General features: G+C 44.4%; 1 protein-coding gene across 1 annotated transcript; it reads left to right on the top strand.

Moving 5' to 3' along the window:
* Nucleotides 1-6,491: 6,491 nt before the first annotated feature.
* LOC311133996 (uncharacterized protein) lies at nt 6,492-20,733 on the top strand (the record flags this gene model as incomplete). Its single annotated transcript, XM_084167615.1, has 5 exons — nt 6,492-6,554; nt 7,449-7,811; nt 7,931-7,987; nt 20,044-20,527; nt 20,678-20,733. 5 exons carry the CDS (start codon nt 6,492-6,494, stop codon nt 20,731-20,733), a joined length of 1,023 nt encoding a protein of 340 aa, XP_084023741.1.
* Nucleotides 20,734-23,759: the final 3,026 nt, after the last annotated feature.

Genomic DNA, 23,759 nt, shown 5'->3' with positions numbered 1-23,759 from the left:
CTACTTTGGATAAGTATGTGTTAAATTTATAAAATGTATGGCATGTCATAGGTGCACCTTATAATTGCTAAATATTGCACAATTCAAACACTTGACCCCCAATCCCCCCTTCCCCAAAACACGTGTAAATATTGGACTATAACTTGTGCCTTCCTGTATTATACTGATGCTAAAACATGTATTATATTCTACTGAGCCATTTACTTTATGTCCGTATTCTTATCTTTTATTATTTTTTATATTTTGTTGCATTTTCAAGAAGGAACCTGCTAGTAAGCGTTTCGTTGGATGGTGTATACCATGTGTATCCCGTGCAACTAATATAACTTGAAACTTGAAACGACCTACTGTACAATATGGTGGTGGATCTTTGATTTTATGGCCATATTTTGCTTCCACTGGTCCTGGGGCCCTAGTTAAGGTCAACATAATCTTGAACTTTACGAAGTGCCAGGACATTTTAGCCAAAAACCTGATTGCCTCTGCCACGAGGCCGAAACTTGACTGCAAGGTTTTTTTAAATATTTTTTTTCACCTTTATTTAACCAGGTAAGCCAGTTGAGAACAAGTTCTCATTTACAACTGCGACCTGGCCAAGATAAAGCAAAGCAGTGCGATAAAAACAACAACACAGAGTTACATATGGGGTAAACAAAACATAAAGTCAAAAATACAAACAGAAAATATATATACAGTGTGTGCGAGTAAGTTATGGAGGTAAGGCAATAAATAGGCCATAGTGCAAAATAGTTACAATTTCGTATTAACACTGGAATGATAGATGTGCAAAAGATGATGTGCAAATAGAGATACTGGGGTGCAAATTAGCAAAATAAATAACAATATGGGGATGAGGTAGTTGGGTGGGCTAATTTCAGAATGGCTGTGTACAGGTGCAGTGATCGGTAAGCTGCTCTGACAACTGACGCTTAAATTTAGTGAGGGAGATAAGAGTCTCCAGCTTCAGAGATTTTTGCAGTTCGTTCCAGTCATTGGCAGCAGAGAACTGGAAGGAATGGCAGCCAAAGGAGGTGTTGGCTTTGGGGATAACCAGTGAGATATACCTGTTGGAGCGCAGACTACGGGTGGGTGTTGCTATGGTGACCAGTGAGCTAAGGTAAGACGGGGATGCATGTTATATTGGCATTAATACATGTCACATATCAGTTTGCAAACAATGTAATTTTAAAAAACAAAAATGTAGTTAATAAAGCCGCATACAAACTTGATCTCTTTTTTGCTTTCTTGAGTAAGGCAGCTCCAAAATGCAGGTGTTTCAGCCTAGCTCAGTGCTTTCTGTGGTGGTGGGGCAGCTAGCGGAAAATACGGAGCGTAGGGGTTGGTAATGTTCTCTAGTTGCGCCGTGATATGCTCAGTGTTCTGTCATTCCTGGGGACACTACCTCACCGCCAAATCTAAGGGTAGAGCTAGAATATTCAAGCCCCTTGGGTGCTGCCATAGAGTTACATTAGAAGTGCCCATCCAAGAAGGCTCAAGGTCATTGGCCACAGATAAAATTACGTAAAATCACGTTATATCTACAGCAGCTTTGATTGGACTGATCATGTCCACATCATACTTTCAAAATCTTAGCAAGCTAGCAATCATCATCATGAATCAAGTTGACAATCTACTGGCAAATCCGTTTTAATCCTTGTCATATGAAGATAAATAATGAAGAAAAAATATAGATAAAACGTATGGGTGCTCATCGGCCATTGGACATAAACATTACACAACAAGTTGAAAATCGCAAATTCAACAATGAGTGGTTTGGAAAGAATCAGTGGCTAACTGCAAGCATTGCAAAGCAATCACTAGCTTGCTATTCAGTGGAGTGGGTGTGTGGTCCCAAGTCTGGGTTTAAGGGTCTCTTTTCCAAGCTTAAAAGGATAAACATTCAACATTGGCCATGCTGTCAATCCAGCATTACTTCTGCCGCGCTCAAAACAACTTGAAACTCAGAACTAGAAAATCTGATTTCAGTGAGTTCAAGACAACTGGGAACGCTGAAAAAAACGAGCTCCGACTGGGAAAATATGTTTTGAACGGTCATCCAACTCGGAATTGCAAGTCGGGAACTCGGGCCTCTTTCTAGAACTCTGACCTGAAGATCACTGACGTCATCATGATTTGACCTTGTTTTTTTTCAGAGTTCCCAGTTGTCTTGAAAGCACCCTTAAATCAAGAGAATGCCCGACTTTGATGACAAAGTTTGATGACAAAATTTGCCCACGAAAGATCACCGCGCCACATTCCTGTTAAAGTGAGCGCAGCACAACAAGGTGAGTCCAAAAATGTATTGTATGCTGCTGCATAAATTATGTAATATGCCAGGGAGATATCTATACTGTAGTGTTATAGTTATAGTTATAGACACTATATAAATAATTACATTGAATATGTGTTGTACTTACCTACAGTATAGTATGATTACTATTCATGTGTGTAGGGTTATTATTGGCATTGACCGTGACCTTTCCCATTTGATGATGTCATCACCCAGAGTTGAATCTGTACAATGTGACTTTACCACATGTTGAGTGAGCTGTATCGTTTTTCTGTATTTGTACCGTTTGCCCCTTCTGATAACCAGGTGGCGAATCGCATCTCTGCATGTCTGGCAGACATATCAGTATGGATGACGGATCACCACCTCAAGCTGAACCTTGGCAAGACGGAGCTGCTCTTCCTCCCGGGGAAGGACTGCCCGTTCCATGATCTCGCCATCACGGTTGACAACTCCGTTGTGTCCTCCTCCCAGAGTGCGAAGAGCCTTGGCGTGACCCTGGACAATACCCTGTCGTTCTCCGCTAACATCAAGGCGGTGACCCGATCCTGCAGGTTCATGCTCTACAACATTCGGAGAGTACGACCCTGCCTTACACAGGAAGCGGCACAGGTCCTAATCCAGGCACTTGTCATCTCCTGTCTGGATTACTGCAACTCGCTGTTGGCTGGGCTCCCTGCCTGTGCCATTAAACCCCTACAACTCATCCAGAATGACGCAGCCCGTCTGGTGTTCAACCTTCCCAAGTTCTCTCACGTCACCCCGCTCCTCCGCACACTCCACTGGCTTCCAGTTGAAGCTCGCATCTGTTACAAGACCATGGTGCTTGCCTATGGAGCTGTGAGGGGAACGGCACCTCCGTACCTTCAGGCTCTGATCAGTCCCTACACCCAAACGAGGGCATTGCGTTCATCCACCTCTGGCCTGCTGGCTCCCCTTCCTCTGCGGAAGCATAGTTCCCGCTCAGCCCAGTCAAAACTGTTCGCTGCTCTGGCACCCCAATGGTGGAACAAGCTCCCTCACGACGCCAGGACAGTGGAGTCACTCACCACCTTCCGGAGACATTTGAAACCCCACCTCTTTAAGGAATACCTGGGATAGGATAAAGTAATCCTTCTACCCCCCCACTCTAAAAAAAAAATAAAAAAAAAATTGTAAAGTGGTTATCCCACTGGTTATAGGGTGAATGCACCAATTTGTAAGTCGCTCTGGATAAGAGCGTCTGCTAAATGACGTAAATGTAAATGTTTGTACATGGCTGTATACCTTTTATTTCTTAGGTTGAAAGTAAAGTAATATTGAAATGCGTGTGGGCATTCCTTGTCAAGTTACTACATATTTTTGGTGACGAGGATCAAACCTCATCAACAGGTACAGGGCGATGTGCTAGCTAGTTAAGAAACAGTGGAGGTAGTCAGTTAGCTAGCTTAATGAGCGACTGAGAGCAGCTGCCGCTGGAGGGAAAATCGGTAACGAGGATCAAGGACAAGTTGGCGTTATAATGGCAATGTTTGGGACTATCACTGAGTTTGTGGAAGAGAACGAGGAATGGATGGAATATGTGGAAAGGTTGGGACACTTTTTCTTGGCAAATGGAATAACAGATGATGCTAAACAGCACTCTATTCTTTTGTGTGTGTGTGGGGCTAAAACCTACAAGCTAATGAGGAATTTGGCTACACCATGGAGACCGGGAGAAATTCCTTTTGGGGACCTAGTTGCTCTCGTTCAGACTCACCACAATCCAAAGCCTTCAGTGATTGTCCAGAGGTTCAAGTTTAACTGCCATTTTTTCAACTTTGATGCTGAATTACGTGAACTCTCTGAACATTGTGAGTTTGGGGCTATGTTAGAGGACATGCTCCTTGACAGATTAGTCTGTGGCATTAATGAGGATAGCATACAGGGCCGTTTGCTGGGGGAAGCCACACTGACTTTCAAGAGAGCATTAGAACTATCTCAAGGGATGGAGATGGCCGCTAGTAATGCGAAAAATATTCAAAAGGCCAACAGTGGAAGTTATGCAGTGCATCAGGTGACAAAAGAGGCGGCAGGAAAAAGGGGAAAAGCAGTGGAATGTTTCAGATGTGGAGGAACACATTATGCAAACAACTGTAAGTTCAAGGATACTGTCTGTCACAATTGCAACAAAAAGGGACATTTAGCTAAAAAATGCAGGGGTCCTAGGAGCAAGCCAGAGGGTGGGCGGACTGGGCAGGGCAAGTTCACAGCACCGAAGCTGCAGTCAGCAGCGCACCACCTAGAGAGCACAGAGGAGGAGGAAGAGCATAGTTCCTACAACATGTTTAATGTGAGTGAGCCGCGCGCAGAACCTATCTAAGCTACAGTGGAGGTAGGTACTCTCCTGAGTGGCGCAGTGGTCTAAGGCACTGCATCGCAGTGCTAGCTGCGCCACTAGAGATCCTGGTTCGAATCCAGGCTCTGTCGTAGCCGGCCGTGACCGGGATACCCATGGGGCGGCACGCAATTGGCCCAGCGTCGTCCAGGGTAGGGGAGGGAATGGCCGGCAGGGATGTAGCTCAGTTGATAGAGCATGGCGTTTGCAACGCCAGGGTTGTGGGTTCGATTCCCACAGGGGGTATGAAAAAAATAAATAATGTAAGTCGCTCTAGATAAGAGCGTCTGCTAAATGACGTAAATGTAGATGGAAAGCAGATGAGGATGGAGGTTGACACGGGGGCCTCTGCCTCTGTCATCAGTAAGGAGACCTACAAACAAATGTGGGGCTCAAAACAGGCTTCTGCCCTCACACCGGCAGGGATCAGACTGCGTACCTACACCGGGGAGACCATACCATTGCTGGGGGCTCTAGAGGTGGACATTGCACAGCCAGGAAGCGAGAGCACGGCTCCTGGTGGTGAAAGGGAATGGGCCTAGTTTACTAGGGCGTGACTGGCTAAACAAAATACAACTGAACTGGGGTGAGATAAAACACACCAGAGTGACTGAGGATGTCATTCAAAAGTACCCTGAGATTTTCAAAGATGAACTGAGCACACTGCAGAGCACTGCAGTTAAGCTGTTCGTGGATCTTCAGGCCGAGCTTCGCTTTTTCAAGCCCAGGACAGTGCCTTACGCCATGAAAAATAAAGTGGAGGATGAGTTGGAGCGGCTGCAGGAAACAAACATCATTACTCCCATTCAGTTCTCCTGCTGGGCAGATCCAATCATTCCCGTTCTGAAAAGTGATGTCACGGTGTGTATATGTGGGGACTACAAACTCACCATCAACAGGGCCTCTAAGCTAGACACTTACCCGCTGCCGCGGGTGGAGGACCTGTTCGCGACGCTTGTAGGAGGCAAGACGTTCTCAAAGCTTGACATGAGTCACGCCTACCAACTGCTCCTCCTGGACGAGGACTCAAAAGATTATGTCACAGTCAACACGCACAAAGGCTTGTTCAGGTACAACCACTTGGTTTTTGGAGTGGCGTCCAGCCCAGCCATTTTCCAGAGGACAATGGACAATCTGCTGCAGGGGATCCCTCATGTAGCAGTGTACCTGGACGACATCCTGGTTACAGGGGAGACGGAGGAGGAGCACCTCCACCATCTGGACCAGGCGTTAAAGAGATTCTCTGAGGCAGGGCTGCGCCTGAAGCGTAGCAAGTGCACATTCCAAGCACAGAGTGTGACATACCTAGGTCACAAGATCACAGCGCAGGGTCTGTGTCCTGTGGAGGACAAAGTCAGGGCAATCAAGGAAGCTCCAAACCCCAAGAATGTGTCCGAACTCAGGTCGTTCCTGGGCATGGTGAACTACTATGGTAAGTTCTTCCCGGAGCTGTCAACAGTGTTGGCTCCACTTTATCAGCTGCTCCACAAAGACTGTAAATGGAAGTGGGGGCCAGCACAAGAGAAAGCTTTCAAGGAAGTGAAAGCACTACTACAATCAGCACAACTGCTGGTTCATTTTGACCAAGACAAAGAGATCATCCTGTCATGTGACGCCTCGCCCTATGGCGTTTGGGCAGTACTCTCTCATCAGATGGAGGACGGGTCAGAGAAACCCATTGGATTCGCATCACGCACGCTGACAAGTGCTGAGAAGGGTTATTCACAGTTAGACAAGGATGGTCTGGCTATAGTCTTTACTGTGAAACGCTTCCATCAGTACCACTATGGTCGTCATTTCATGCACTGACCACAAAACACTGATGATCCTTTTCAGTGAATCAAGATGCATTCCTCCCATGGCTTCAGCAAGGATACAGCGCTGGGCCCTCACACTGTCAGCTTACCAGTACACTATTGTGTATAGAGAGGGGAAGGACAATGCAAACGCAGACGCACTCAGCCGTCTCCCACTACCAGAGATGCCCGCCACAACTGTGGTGCCTCCCGAGACAATTTTCCTAATGGAGAGATTGTCAAACTCACCTGTGAATGCCAAACAGATCAAACAGTGGACAGTCCGGGATCCTATCCTGTCCCAAGTGAAAAGAGGGTTGGCCTGTCATAGAGGATGATGGACTAAGACCTTATGCAAAGCGCAAAACTGAGCTGAGTGTGCAGGATTGCTGCATACTCTGGGGGTCCAGAGTGGTTGTTCCACCCCCTGGCCGTGCACAAGTCATGGATGAGGTCCATGAGGCTCACCCGGGTGCCTCCCGGATGAAACATTTAGCCAGATCTTACATCTGGTGGCCTAACATGGATCAGGACGTAGAAAACAAAATGAAATCATGTTCTGAGTGCCAGAGAAACCAGAAGATGGCGCCGCCCCGCGCCACTACATCTGTGGGAGTGGCCTGACCGCCCATGGTCCAGGCTGCACATAGACTTTGCAGGCCCTTTCGTGGGTCACATGTTCCTTGTCATGGTGGACGCGCACTCCAAGTGGCTGGAGGCTCACATCATGAGCAACATCACAGCGACCACAACCATCGAAAATCTTTGGCAGGTGTTTGCAACCCATGGTCTGCCTGACTCTCTTGTGTCCGACAACGCAACAACCTTTACCTATGACTTGTTCCAAGAATTCATGTAGAGAAACGGGATTCGCCTTATCCGCAGCACTCCGTTTCACCCGGCCTCAAACGGCTTAGCGGAGCGGGCTGTGCAGACACTGAAAGAGGGGCTCAAAAGGATGACTGGGGGTACCATCACAACTAAGCTCTCTCGGTTTTTGTTCCAGTACCGCATCACGCCACAAACCACAACAGGACAGGCTCCAGCTGAGATGTTGATGGGCAGAAAGCCAAAATCTCACCTGGATCTACTGCGTCCGGACATCAAAGCACGAGTGGAACGGAAGCAGGAGAAACAAAAAGAGAGACATGACCACCACGCGAGGGAGAGACAGTTAAAACCCAATGACACTGTCTACATCCGCAACTTCAAAAGCAGCCAACGCTGGTTGCCAGGTATCATTCTGAGTCAGAGTGGTCCTGTCTCCTTTGTGGTCAAACTGACTGATGGTCGAGTCATGCGCAGACACCAGGACCACCTCCGCCTGCGCTATGACAAAGACAAGACCATGTTTTCAGATGGAACAGCTGTGGGTGGTAGTATACAAGTTGAAACCCCACAGGAAACAGTATCTGAGGAACAGGTGTATTCAGTGGTTCCAGCAGAGGGTGATGGACATTCTCTCCCAACCCGCTCCTGTGCCCTCAGACCCAGCTCCACTGGGACACGCATTACCTGTGTCTCGTGGCACACCAGGAGTACTGCGTAGATAATAATAATAATATGCCATTTAGCAGACGCTTTTATCCAAAGCGACTTACAGTCATGCGTGCATACATTTTTTTTTTGTGTATGGGTGGTCCCGGGGATCGAACCAGCAGAGCTACAGAGGACCACAGCGTAGTTACAAGCCTCCTGAAAGACTAACTCTGTAGTTGAGACAGAGACTTGTGGCGTTAGAGTTTGTTTGGAGCAGCAGACCTAGTTGAAAAGAAATAAGGACAGTCTTTTATTTTTATTTTTACGGTTACAGTAACACCAGCAGAAGTTCTACAGTGTTGTGAAGTAAAGAAAAGAAAACATTGATTTACTTGTTAACCTTGTGTTTTCCTTACAAGGGGGATTTAAATTGAGGGGGGAGAAGTGTTATAGTGTGGACACTATATAAATAACTACATTGAATATGTGTTGTACTTACCTGCAGTATAGTATGATTACTATTCATGTGTGGAGGGTTATTATTGGCATTGACCGTGACCTTTCCCCTTTGTTGATGTCATCACCCAGAGTAGGATCTGTACAATGTGACTCTACCTCATGATGTTGTGGGCTGTATCGTTTTGCTGTATTTGTACCATTTGTACATAGCTGTATACCTTTTATTTCTTAAGTTGAAAGTAAAGGAAAGTAATATTGAAATTCGTGTGGGCATTCCACCTTCCTGTTCAAGTGAGCACAGCACAACAAGGTGAGTCCAAAAATGTATTGTATTCTGCTGCATAAATGATGTAATATGCCAGGGAAATATGTATACTGCAGCTAATAAAGTAATACTAAGTGAATGTTGTGTAGTAAGCTGTTAGTAGCCCATGTGCCTCACCCTAATAATTTGGTCCCGTTTCCCCTCCTAATTTCGGCTACTGTTCTGACTTGGTGGTGCACATGTAGCCTATAGCCTGTTTTAGATAAATGTAATCATCGAATATTGTAAGAGCTTTCATTGTCTGCTTATATGCCCCCTTGATTTATCCTACGGTTCTGACTTGGTGTACAGGGGGAATACTGTAAGAACGGCCCATGTTCTGAATTCTGTCGCTGTACATTTCAAAAGTGCTGAACAACGTCCGTCCTAGCTCGCTCATTGTCTTAATCGAAATTACGGATTGCCTCTTATCCGCTCGTCGTCTCCTTATGCCATAGTTTGTACATCTCAATTGTCAGTAGAAAACACATTTGTTTAAGTAAGTCAGCCATATCAGCTGTTTTTTTTAAAGGCAGTAAATGAGGCTGAATCAGCTGTTTCGCTGCCAGACAAGGATCCGCTGATAGCCAGGTGTAGCAGTGGTAAGGTGTTGAGACTGCTGTAGGGACAGCTTTATGTAGACCCTAACAGTGTGTGGTCACCGTTATAGTGCAAATAATGTGTTGCGTTGTGTAGTGGATTTGCTGGCATGCATAAAAAAAAAAATGTGTGGCCACTGCTCCAGTGTTGCCAACTAATTTTCATGGGAAGTTGCTAGAGGCAGGTCGATTTGTTGCTAAAAGTTGCTAAATGACGTTGTGATGTCATTACGTAATAACGTAAAACTGCGTCACTATGTAGAATACACAATAACGTTACTCAAATTGACTGGCCATCTCAGCGACAAATATGATTTGACATTTGTTAGTTTAGATTTGTTTGTTTATTATCACATTTTTATTTGTAAAAGTAATATAAACACAACACATTTTATATGATCAGATATTTTTATTTTTAAACACAACACATTGAATTATTGAACAATTACACATTATTGAACAATTACATTTTATTTATTTTCTTATTAACTAGTAAACCTACACATTCTGAACAATTATAGTTTTAAGCAGTGTATTGGTAGTTAGTTAACATGCTACCTAACTGATCAACAATTAGAGGTACAAGCTAATTAACAAGGTATATATGCTATCTTATTGAACAAGCAACTTAAGTCGAATAATGATGTGTGCGCTAGGCATCTCTCTCCAGCTCTCTCCAGGTTGTTGTGCTGCTTGGCTGGCCTGCTGCTGCCTGTGCACGAGCTGAGCGCCTGCTGCTGACGTCACTCACCATGCACTTTTGCAGCCAGGCACGTGTGTTGTGACTGAGTGTGTGACAGAGAAAATCGTTTTTGTGTAATTTAGAGGGAAAATGCGTGCATTTCACTTTTCAAAAGTTACAAGAAGTTACATTATTGTATGGCCAATATTTGCTTATTTCAGATTCATGTGTGGGAGAGTGTGTGTGCAAGAGAGAGAGAGCATGTGTGTTACAGCTGAGAAGGGGGCCAGAGGACATCAGCAGTATATTTTCAGTCCCAGGTGAATAGCATTCAGAAAGATGTCATTGCAGAGGGCAGTGAGATGAACCCCATCCCTCAAAATTTGCCCTGGGTGACTGTTTAATGTCAGTGTGCTTTATTGCTGCTCCCCCCAATCCCCTGACAAAGGCTGTCATCATGTTGTTGACCCAGATCCATGCCTTGTTGATCTTCACTGGATGAGCATTCCTCCAATACACTTGTTGAATGATACAGGGAATGATACAGGAGTAGAGGGGGACTCTGCACGTACACACTCTGCATGTCTCGCTCTTCATTCTTCTAACCAGCTCCACACTTTTAAGCCTTCTTAAATCATTGCCCCCTGCATGTACGATCAGGATGTCAGGAGCAGGCTGTTGCAGGAGCTGCCTTCTGAATGTTGGAAGGGCGCCACTCCAGCACATGCCTCCTTGTCCAAACCAGGACACTGTGGCATTCAGCCTGAGGTTACTCCCCAAAGTTTGGATAGCCCTTGGTTCAGCTCAGCGCACCAGACTGGAACCCATAATCCAAATTATTTTCGCTGTAATGAAAGTTGAGTCCACATTACTTGCCTCCTTCTTGGCTACATTGCATATAAATAATTTTTTGGGGATGAAATGGTCCTTAAAATAATGTCAGGTGAGATAATCATGCTAAGAAATTACTCAAAGGCATGCAATGTAACTTCCATACCTAAGAGTACAACCAGTCATTTGTTAATTTGCAAAAGGATATGGTGAAAAATTACACAGCTAGGATTTGTACACATCACATGATCATTCATTTGTGTGGATCATTCTTTAACTTGTACTTTTTGAGATGCAACAGGAGGCAAAGGGCCAGCTATATCTATGACTACTTATATGACCTCAATGGTGTGTACCTCACAGTGCATGACACAAATAATGCCTAAAAGGCAACCCTGAAAACACATGTTGCATTCAAGAGAAATGATGAACAGGACAAATTACACATATGAGCAAAGTGTTAGTCACAAGACTGGGTTAAAATACCAATACTGAACAGTAAAAAAAAAAAAGTTCATTAAAAAAGGTAATATTTACTTACAAACAAATGTCAGGATCTGATAGATTAATTTGTATTTTAAGAATAATGACTAAAGGATTTCACCCCAAATACAGTATAAATGTGTGAACGATGTTAGAGTTATAATGTAGTGTCAACCCACTAACAGAGGGGGGAAGTTAGAAACTGTTGAGAAAGCATTCCAGGGTGAAGGGGACTAAGAAACGGTTTAAAGGTGGGCGGAGCAAAGTGCCTTTGTGTGTCAAGGGGTATAAAAGCTGTATATGTTTTTTGGCGCCAGAGCTCTCCATTATTAAAAATACAGATAATTCTTGCTGGTTGCGGACCTTTGTTTAATTCATGATTAAACCAGAGAATTTACACCCTCTGGGAATTATTCAGAGCATTAAGTTTGATTAATTAGAGATATAAATTCTCGTGACAGGATCTCAGTTCAAGGTTGTAGGTCCACTAACAGGAGGTATCTTGGAAAGTAAATCAAATGTTGTTATTGTGCTCTGTAACTGGGCAAATCCTTCTCCAGGGACCGCACATGTAAAAGGCCATTGGTCAGTGACCCTGAGTATATAAGGTTGAAGGTGAAAAACACAAGAAGATTCAACCCGCCTCCCCCTCAGGAAACCAGTCAGTCTTGGGGCAGCTGGGGGTGTGCTGGCCAGGGTGACAATGGACATGGTGCTGAGCAGTAATTGCCACAGAGGGATGCCTTGTTGTGTCTCATCTTCCTCACCCACATTACTGAAAGAAAAATGTATAGATGCATCATTAGTACAGACCAACATTTAATTATTATTGTTAAACAATGATGGGCCAGCTCTACCCCCACAGAGCACTCCCTTGACCTCTTGGCTGTCTGTAAGAGGTGTGAAATGGAGGGATAGTGATCTGCTAAGGATCAACATGGACATTTGTTTTGAGCCACTGAGCTCAACATGACATAAAAAATTGATAATCTTACTGCTAACCCAAACGTAATGGTGTTAAAGAGTTAAATGCCAATGGACATGATTCTGGGCTGTAGGAATTTGAGAAAAGACTCAACTTACAGAATACAGTGAAAAACAACAAATTGGAATAGAGACAAATTGAGGTGCCTGGTTTGGTTTAAAGCCCACTCACCACATCAAGGTACAGGCCAAGACTGGGATGTTAGTGTGACAATACAAAGACAGTCTTAGTTAACAAATATAAAGGACACACAAGCACTTATATACAGTAATGCCACCGACAGTACAAACATTTAAATAATATACAAGACAAAGGTATTTTTTATTGGAACATATATGTGCTACTATGAAGACTCCTGAGTGGCGCAGTGGTCTAAGGCACTGCATCGCAGTGCTAACTGTGCCACTAGAGATCCTGGTTCGAATCCAGGCTCTGTCGCAGCCGGTCGCGACCGGGAGACTCATGGGCGGTGCACAATTGGCCCAGCGTCGTCCAGGGTAGGGGAGGGAATGGCCGGCAGGGATGTAGCTCAGTTGATAGAGCATGGCGTTTGCAACGCCAGGGTTGTGGGTTTGATTCCCACGGGGGGCCAGTATAAAAAAAAATATGTATTCACTAACTGTAAGTCGCTCTGGATAAGAGCGTCTGCTAAATGATGTAAATGTAATGAAAAAAATGAACATTACAACGACAACACATTTTTTGGATGTTGCAAGTAATTGAACAGGTTTCAACATTATTACAGTATATTCAGAACTGTTAAATAAATATGTACACAAAACTCGTAAGTGGTGGTTAATAAATGGGGAACTGTAAATTAAACTACCAAAATGTCTTGTGAAAACCTGGGCCCCATAATGCGCACTCCAGGTATCAACTGCAGCATGTTGTAGAGAGTAAAAACTTGGGCCCTGTAAAGCAGACTCCAAGTATCACCTCAAGCATTTATTATGCTTGTTTTGCACGATGAGCCACGGTCGCCATGATGTTGAAACTGTGAGAAAAACTGTCCTTGTGTACTGGGATGGGGGAAATGTTAGGTGTCCATACATGGTTTGTTGGCAGCTGGCTTTGAATATGACTTTGAACAACATGAATTGGGTTGTTCTGCTGAAGGTCAATTTTCAGTAAAGAAGGATAAATGACAAAATACTGCAGGTCACACACATGTAAACTACTCATATAAGACAAGACTAACATATATGAAAGACTTACATACACATAAATAAGACAAGACAAACATAGATATAATATGTATACACACACACACAACACAACACATAACCTGCAGCCTTCTCATTACTGTTGTCATTCTCCCGTCTTGCCAGGTAGTGCATGCAGATCTTACAGTACCAAGAGGATGCCATTTTTATCAGCAAATGCAGATGATTTGAATCTACAGCAAAGTCAAACGTGGCTGTGCAGCTCTGGGAACAGACACTTCTCAGCATAAGCCTCAAGAACGTCACGGACAATGCCTGCTGTTATTCCTTGTCCCTGCGGTGGCTTGCTACCAGTTGTTCTCAGAAGCCTCTGAAAATGCCGTTCTGTGGTCTGACAGCTACTATGCCAGCTGATGGCTTCTGTTACCTCCTCTGTCTTTCAAAGCAACAAATGGATGTATAGAGTCAGAGGTCATGCCAGTGAGCAAGGCACCCAGGTGATCTTTCCTTCATCTTCTTGACCACAAAGCCTGAGATGTAATTTATGGCCGCCTCTTTATACTCTGATACCAGGGTTCAGCTTCATCCTCGTCAATCAGCAGGTGGTCACTGTGAACCTGGGGCTCCTCACGGGTCCATAGCTCTTCCTCAGTCACCATCTTCTGATATGAATTGTTGCCTCCAAGATGTTTTGTTGTCTCTGAGGAGACAGTTTCCATTCCCACTTTTCACCTGATGCTTTACCAGAAGGCGCTTGTATGCAGCCTTAAACTCCCTGGCATTGGGGTTATCGTTACTCCCCCCACGTGCTCTAACGGTGGAGAAGAAGAGCTCAAGCTGATCCTGGCTTAGCTTGTATGTCGGAAGGTACCTGCATGGAGCATTTGGTGCTTCCACAAGTTTACAGAAAACATTCAGGGCACTTCTGATGCTGGCGATAAAGCCAGTCACACATGTTCTCCTTTTACCAGCATGCAGAGGCTTGCCCCCTCAGTCCTTGAGCTCCAGAAGGAGGTTGTCTTCAAAGCTTGCCTTGTTGCATGTGTGTCTTCACATCCTTGGAACTGAGGCAGATGGAGATATTTGTCGCAGTAATCCATAGCATCAGCCAGAATTCTGCTAAACACCTGTGCAACAAGATTCACCTTTGTTTTCTGTTGCCGCCACCGTATATGTGCCATTTTCAGCTTGTTGCCAAGCCTCAGCCCTTCTTCCTCCTGCAGTTTGTTGAGCTCCTCTATGTACTGCCATATTATCCTGCCACCTCCACTGGTTTGGAAGACTCCACCCAATGCATTTCTCAGCAGCATCAACATGTGACACACATCCAACAGCACATGCACTTCCTGTGATTGACTGCCGGGATGAAGAAATGAGGGTCTCAAGTCTAATGTCCAGTTTGGCTCTGAGAGCCCTCAGCATGGAGAAGTTACATGAGGGCCCATCACATGTTAAGGAGACCACACGGACCCCAATGGCATGGAGACTATGCAGGCATTCCTTTAGACGTTGGCTCTTTCCTCGCCACACATGCCACTGTTAAGGAAATAGGCTACAGGGATTTTCCATGACTGGTCGATGGCAACCACCATGAGGACCATTGCATCCTTGGCTTCATTTGAGATGTAATCAACCTGGCCAGTGCCGATGTCAGCATAGCTGTGGATTTTATCCCCGTAGTATTCCACGGTTCATTATGGCCATCTCGTCCACCATGAGATTTGCCATTGCACCGAAAAGGGTGCAATTGCGGCCTGCAATTCGGGTCGTTCCTGCATGTGGGCATTCCTGCATCTGCAAACGGCTAACTACGCCCTCTCGCGGCACAGGCCGAGGGCCTGAGACATGAAACAAACAATCCCCAGCTCGCAGTCAGCTCAAGTAGGCAGCTAGTACTGCCTTGCGGTCGGAGGCCAAGCAGTTGCCATACCAGGCGGTGATGCAACCAGTCAGGGTGCTCTTGATGGTACAGCTGTAGAACAGTCCTTTTTGGTTGTTCTGCTGAAGAACTTAGTGAAGCAGTTGGACAGCGTTCGTTGTCAGTCAGGGTGTTCTGACTGTTTTGTCCATTGCTGAAGGCATTTGACACTTCAGTAGTGTCATCCTGATGATACTCAGTCCCTTGAGTAAACGGCTGAAGCCTTAGAGCCACTCGGTTTCCTCCAAGTTTTGATACATGCTCCGTTTGGATCTCGTAGGATCGCGGTGCAACTTCTCTCTGCACGTGTCCTTGCTGCTGCATCCAGGTTCCCGTAGTGAGGTCTCTGAGTTTTTGGTTTTTTCTTTCAATTAAAACCTAGACAACCATCTTCTCTTCTTCTTTGATGGGGTTAACGGCGGTTGGCATCCAATGTTAATGGTGCATTACCGCCACCAGCTGGACAGGGTATTGAATAAGAAACTAAAAAACCATTGCGGGAAAGGTGGGGAAACAACGACATACAAAATAGAACATGTCAACTAAGAAAACCCATCCCACTTCTTCAATCACAGTCCACTCCAAAATACATCCCTACACAGGCTCAGGGGCTTGTGATGGCGGTCACCGACAGGATTTCTTACACGGCCTCAGCTGTGAAATCACAAAGACCCCAAAAACGTTCAGCGGCATTCACAATGATTCAAATATTCTTAGACTTATTCTCTGCTTGTGCTGGACAGTTTATGACCATTGCAATACATAATACAAAGTCCACCTTTTTAACATGTAGCATTTCACTATCCCTCGATTGATGGGAAACCTTCACTGGTCGTGGTGGCTCTACTACCATTGTTTCTTCCCCGCCACTCGTTCCTTCCAATCTTCTCACCGCCTCCAGATAGGAGACAAGCTGGACGCTCCTTACCCTTGCCACCTCATTCTCCTTCACCCTAACAGGGCACTCCAGGAATTCAGGTGCATGTTCACCTCCACAGTTGCAGCATTTACCTTCATCTGGCATACGATACTCTTCCTTTCTGCACACACTTGACACATGACCAAGTCTTTTACATTTATGACACTGAAGGGGCTTGTGCACAAAAGCTCTTACAGGGTATCTCATGAATCCTAACTTTATATGAGAAGGGAGAGACTCTTCATCAAAGAACAGTAGCATTTATTTTCTCCATCCACCATACAGGTCAGTCGACGTTCATCAACCACTCCATCGATGTCTTCAGTTATATCCTCTGCCTTTATTTCTTGCGCCACCCCATAAATAACCCCCTTGATAGGCCCTGCTACGAAAATCCATACAGGAAACATTCCATTCCGATATCTTTTTGAGTCTTAAAACATGCTTCTTCTGCTCCGCAGACACACAGAAAATCTAAATAAGACCACTTCTTGTGACTCTCACTGACTCCACACTTTCCTCCAACACATTCCAGATTTTCCTGGAGACGTTAAATGGATTTCCCAAGTAGCATTGATTCAAAAACCTCACTCCGACTAAAAACGAGTCTAGTGGTTTTACTTCTCTTGTTTCCCTTTGTCTTTGCCACTGTAACTCACTCATTCACACTTTCTGTACTCTTAGCTTCACCCGACTCACTAGCAGTTTCAAACAAAACCTCCTTTCCGCCATCTTCTCAACCGATGATCTTTCGACCTAGACAACCAGGTGAGGGGAGTTCCTTACAAATTAGTGACCTTAATTAATCAATCAAGTACATGGTAGGAGCGAAAACCCGAAGACACTCGGCCCACCGTGGAATGAGTTTGACACGTGACATAGATGTACCCTATTTTAGCCTCTATAAATTTAATAATAAGCCATTTAGCAGACGCTTTTATCCAAAGCAATTTACAGTCATGTGTGCATACATTTTTACATATGGGTGGTCCTGGGGATCGAACCCACTACCCTGGCGTTACAAGTGCCATGCTCTACCAATTGAGCTACAGGGGACCAATTTACTGTAGCTAAAATCGTTAACTGGGTTTGTATTGTTGCCTGACATCAGACAAGTTTTCACGAAGATAGTTTGGAGTGAGATTTGTTTCTTTAATCTGTAGATATGTCTACCATGATCCGTGCTTATATTCAACATGATTCACAAATAAAACTATATCTATGAATATATTTAAATATTTAGTAAATAAAACCAGGATCCGTAAATGTGTAAAAATATTTCACAAATTAAACCATAATCCGTGAATATGTAAAAATATTTCACAAATTAAACCATGATCTGTATGTGTATTCACCATAAATCACAAATAAATCCATAATCTGTCAATATATTCAACATAGCTCACAAATAAAACAAACATTTTAACAAATATAGAACGATTTGTGAGCAAATGTTCAGAAATGCCTAACATTTACAACTGTGGAATGTAGGTCCCCTGTAGCTCAGTTGGTAGAGCATGGCGCTTGCAACGCCAGGGTTGTGGGTTCGTTTCCCACGGGGGGCCAGTATGAAAAATGTATGCACTCACTAACTGTAAGTCGCTCTGAATAAGAGCGTCTGCTAAATGGCTAAAATGTAAATGTAATGTGCATTTGCACATTCAAAACGTGCTTGTGGATCTCCGTATTCTGTTTGTCAAAAATGCAAGTTATGGATTAACACTGGCGCCTAGTGGTTCTTTGTAATACTCCAGCCACAAGAGTGGATGTCCAGGACTTGTCGCTGTAGAGGTTTTCTCAGGCATGTACTGTATTAGATCAGGACAGTAGGAGGGCTTTATGAATCACAGTCTGATGGCTAGCTGTTAAATAGAACTGCAGCATCCTCAACACACAGTCCAGTGCCTCCTTTACACAAATGAAGTACAGTTAGGATTTTGAGAGAGATTTAACGTTACATAAATGGTAAGTTCTTTATTCGTTGGGTTAGGCTAGCTATATACCTTCTTACATCGTGTTGCATTAGTTAGTAGTGTTTCAGTGATTATTGTGTGATAGTTGGTTGTTATTGAATTATATTGGAATATCTGATTTATTGATGCCATTTACTAATATTTGTTTCAGCTTGATGATTGTTGGTGATAGGATAGGGCGATGAAGATAATTTAATTGGGTTACTTACCTTAGTAGTTGTTGATGTTTACATCTGAGAGGAACAGTCTTGGTCTTACATAGATTATTGCTATCATCTTTACCTTTGTTCACAAGTTCAGAGGCATCTGATTGATTGCAGTGAAACATTTAAAAAATGTCTCCCTCTTCAGCGCTTTTTGTTTTGCTATTCTGTAGAGTAGAAGACTCAAGAAAGGGACTGGTGTCACATAGGATATTTCAACAAACTGACTATTTCAACTCAGACAATGTACACTATATAAACAAAAGTATGTGGACACCCCTTCAAATTAGTGGATTCGGCTATTTCAGCCACACCGTTTCTGACAGGTGTAAAAAATCGAGCACACAGCCATGCAATCGCCATAGACAAACATTGGCAGTAGAATGGCCTTACTGAAGGGGCTCAGTGACTCAACATGGCATCGTCATAGGATGCCACCTTTCCAACAAGTCAGTTCGCAACATTTCTGCCCTGCTAGTACTGTTATTGTGAAGTGGAAACGTCTAGGAGCAACAAGAGGCTCAGCCGCTAAGTGGTAGGCCACACAAGCTCACAGAACGGGACCGCTGAGTGCTGAAGCGCGTAATGCGTAAAAATTGTCTGTCCTCGGTTGCAACAATCATTACCGAGTTCCAAACTGCCTCTGGAAGCAATGTCAGCACAAGATCTGTTCGTCGGGAGCTTAATGAAATGGGTTTCCATGGCTGAGCAGCCGCACACCAGCCTAAGATCACCATGTGCAATGCCAAGCGTCGGCTGGAGTGGTGTAAAGCTCGCTGCCATTGGACTCTGGAGCAGTGGAAACGCGTTCTCTGGAGTGATGAATCACGCTTCACCATCTGGCTGTCCGATGGACGAATCTGGGTTTGGTGGATGCCAGGAGAATGCTACCTGCCCCAATGCATAGTGCCAACTGTAAAGTTAGGTGGAGGAGGAATAATGGTCTGGGGCTGTTTTTCATGGTTCAGGCCCCTTAGTTCCAGTGAAGGGAAATCTTAACTCTACAGCATACAATGACATTCTAGACGATTCTGTTTTTCCGACTTTGTGGAATAGTTTGGGGAAGGCCCTTTCCTGTTTCAGCATGACAATGCCCCCGTGCACATATCGAGGTCCGTACAGAAATGGTTTGTCGAGATCGGTGTGGAAGAACTTGACTGGCCTGCACAGAGCCCTGACCTCAACCCCATCGAACACCTTTGGGATGAATTGGAACGCCGACTGCGAGCCAGGCCTAATCGCCCAACATCAGTGCCCGACCTCACTAATGCTCTTGTGGCTGAATGGAAGCAAGTCCCTGCAGCAATGTTCCAACATCTAGTGGAAAGCCTTCCCAGATGAGTGGAGGCTGTTATAGCAGCAAAGGGGGGACCAGCTCCATATTAATGCCCATGATTTTGGAATGAGATGTTCGACAAGCTTTTGGCCATGTAGTGTACATCACGTGTCTACATTTGACATTACGTCTTTTTACATGATCTTATTGATGACTTTACTGTTTCCTGGATAGTTCCTCAGACCACTATCCTCTTGCTGTGCTCTGTAAGTAGATATCTGTCTACTTAACTAATCATGCTGTCCTCTCTCCCTTTGTCCCCTGCAGTGTAGAACCAGAACAACAATGGCCAGTCGTAAGCGGATTCTGAGCTCCCTGGGGAAAGGTCCTGCCAGACGGAACCTGTTTGGCCCAGTGGACCTTGAGCAGCTGCAGCAGGAGTACCAGAATGCCCTGCGCAGAGACCTGGAGGACGCCTGCCACCGCTGGGGCTTCGACTTCCTGTCAGAGAAGCCTCTGGCTGGGGGAGACTTCCAGTGGGAGGGGGTTCCAGGCACCAAGCTGCCTCTCCTCTACCGGCCCTGCCTGTTGGGTCAGGGGGAGGCACAGAGGGTGGGAGTGCTGGCGGCCACCACAGGGAGTGTTAGGGCGGGGCCATTGCACCGTGGCAAGGAGAATATCCCTTGCACCCCTGAGAAGTACGGAGCCAACCTCCAGAACCTGGAGAAAACACCAGACAAGAAGGAGAACAAGAAGGAGAACAGGAACCATAATGAAAACAGACTGAAGTGGAAACAGACCAACCTCAAAGGTAGGAGCGTTGGTGTGGTGGGTGGATGTAGGGGATGGTTTTTGGGGATGGGTTATAAGTTGGTAGGGTTGAACTGCTGGTTTATTTGAATTAAGTTTTGAATACTGAGTCCAATGCTGACAAAACCTCTATTGGTTTCTGTCTCTGCAGATTTCTACCAAGCCAAGAAGAGAGTGGTGGGTACGCTGTGTAAGTCAGGCCAGTGATTTCAGGGCACACAGTCACAGCTGCCAGGGAGCCAACAGTCGGACAGAACCACAGCAAACACTACTTCTCTCAGGAACCCTCACGCTGCACAGACTCTGGGCACATAGAGTACATACTTACATGGAGGAATACGTAACTAGTACTCTAAACAAACGCAGGGGGAAATTAAACAACCTCTTTTATTGCATCCATTACCGATGCATACTGTTACATTTTTATATCCATGTATGGTTGACTGATGTACTAATGATTTCAATGTAAGGGGGCTTGTGTTCTTCCTGTGGTAAGGGAGGGACATTCAAGCGGTTCAAATGATGCATCCATGTTCATTTGTGAGTCATGACATCCTCTAAAACCCTATGACCTTTTGGTGTAAGGGGGACTTTTGGTGTAAGAGCTCACTGTTTGGACAGGTAAGTTCCTGTCTGACATTCCACAGCACTGAAATGGACAAATCAAAACCCTGCCTCTGGGTCTACCCTTAAACCCTACTGTCTTGATGACATCTTGAAATTATGAAACATACTGTTTATGGTGCTGAGGTTGAATCTACTATAATATACTGTCACATTGAGAGGACTCAATGAAAAACGACCACAACAACACAAGTCTCTTACTAAGTCTTTCTGGTTCATATGTCCAAATGCATTGATTGATGTTATTTTATTTAATGTTTTTTCATTATGCTGTATCTCTTGTGAAGAGCGCCAGGAATCATGTTATTGTCTGTCTTTTGCAAGCACTTCCTGGCCAAAGTATGTATTTTTTTTTAACATATTGTGTCAATTATGAAATCTCATGTATCTCAACATGCACTCATAGGAAACTAGTAGAAGAGTACCGTGATGCATAAGATCCCCAACCGGCCTCACAACCGCAGACCATGTGTAACCACACCAGCCCAGGACCTCCACATCTGGCTTTTTCACTTGTGGGATCGTCTTGAGACCAGTCACCCAGACAGCTGATGAAACTGTGGGTTTGCAGAACCGAAAAGTTCTAAACAAACTGTCAGAAACCTTCTCAGGCAAGCTCATCTGCATGCTCATCGTCCTTACCAGGATCTTGACCTGACTGCAGTTCGGCGTCGTAACCGACTTCAGTGGGCAAATGCTCACCTTCAATAGCCACTGGCACACTGGAGAAGTGTACTTTTTTTAAAAGGCGTCTGTGACCAACAGATGCATATCTGTATTCCCAGTCATGTGAAATCCATAGATTAGGGCCTAATGAATTTATTTCAATTGACTGATTTCCTTATATGAACTGTAACTCAGTAAAATCTTTGAAATTGTTGCATGTTGCGTTTATATTTTTGTTCAGTGTATAAAGGATGAAGACGGGGCCAAGCTTATGTTTGATTACATTTCCTAGTACCTCTACACATTATACACCATTACCACATCATGAACTCTCTTTTTAATCATGTTCATCATATTCCGCAAACTGAAAGTTAGCTCATCAAATATAAATTATTGCATAATCAATCATAATTGTAAACAAAGACTAATAAATTAAATCATTAGTATTTTTTTATTGATAGCATAGTGATTATAATTTATAATATGCCATTTAGCAGACGCTTTTATCCTAAGCGACTTACAGTCATGCGTGCATACATTTTTGAGTATGGGTGGTCCCGGGGATCGAACCCACTACCCTGGCGTTACAAGCTCCGTACTCTACCAGCTGAGCTACAGAGGACCACAAATTACAAATACTATCATCATGTAGACAGCTAGAATAAAAATATGATTTTTTGTTACTGTTATTAATGGTTGACAGAGCCCATTGTGGTTGTCAGAGGCCTCACCTCGGTCACTCCTTTACTCCTGTGCCCCATTTCACATTGGAAACAGAAGATGACCACTGAAAGTAGTGACAACATCGTGATCATCAAAGGCAACTGCTCCGCTCCTGAGTTGAACATACACCTTCTCCCCAACCTCTAGCTGCAGGGAGACTGAGTTGGACATGTTGGTGTAATAATCATTAGATGAGTTGTGGAAAGCAGAGACGACCTTCTGGGAGTTCTGGTACATGCTTCAAATCATATGATGTGTTCCACGGCCAAATCCAGTAATTGCAAAGTGGTAGACTCCTTTAACTTTTGCAGTGAACACACCTAAATATAGGCATTAAGATATTAGTGATATAGGTGATGAGACAGTGTGAGATGGAACAGAGTAAATAGGCATTTCAGCGTCATAGATTTAGCAGGTGGTAACTTGTGGAATAGACACCAGCTGGAATACGGTTTTAACCAATCAGCATCCAGGATTAGACCCACCCCTTGTATAACATGTACTTTATACTTTAGATTACTATGTACAGTGCATGCCCACTGTGACAACTTATCACGTGCATAATTTTACATATATTTGACACACATACTATACATACCAATAGATGAATCAAAAGCCCCACAGATGTTGGTGTAGACTCGTTTGAAGACCACAGTGGTGTGATTGCCATAAGGCCCTATGGTGCTCCCCAGTGCAGAAGAGAACACCACCGCTGACCTCTCAGTGGACACAGGGCAGGGACCCTTACCAAAAAGTACGAAATAGCAATACATTCGAGTTACTTCAATAAAATAAAATAAACAGAATGGTTATCAACATTTTGCTTTGTGCATTACAGTACCTGACATTTCTTTCTTCAGCCCTGCTACCAAGCCCTCACTGACTTTCAGCCTGGCCTCCATGGCTATAATGACAGAAAGAGTGTTTAAGGATATTTATTAAATAAAACCAACCAATGACAACAGTAGTTGATTTGATCTCTTACTGTACCTTCATTATCTATGGTGAGTTTCTCCACCATACCCTTGGTGGCTCTCAACTTGGCATCTGTGTTTCTCAGCTCCAAGCATTGCTCCACTACCATGTCTCTGACAGCCAGGAGTTCAGTCCAGATGTTGGGAGGGCAGCTGTTCTTTTCATCCGTTGTATTTGCAGGAGCTGCAACAGCAATGGCCTCCTGCTTTGTGTTGCTCATGGTTCTAATATTGTGTCTCAAAATG

Source organism: Coregonus lavaretus (assembly GCF_964263955.1).
Source record: "Coregonus lavaretus genome assembly, chromosome: 8".
NCBI classification, from domain to species: Eukaryota; Metazoa; Chordata; class Actinopteri; order Salmoniformes; family Salmonidae; genus Coregonus; species Coregonus lavaretus.
The sequence above is the reverse complement of the archived record's forward strand: the minus strand, read 5'-3'. Positions and strand labels throughout refer to the sequence as shown.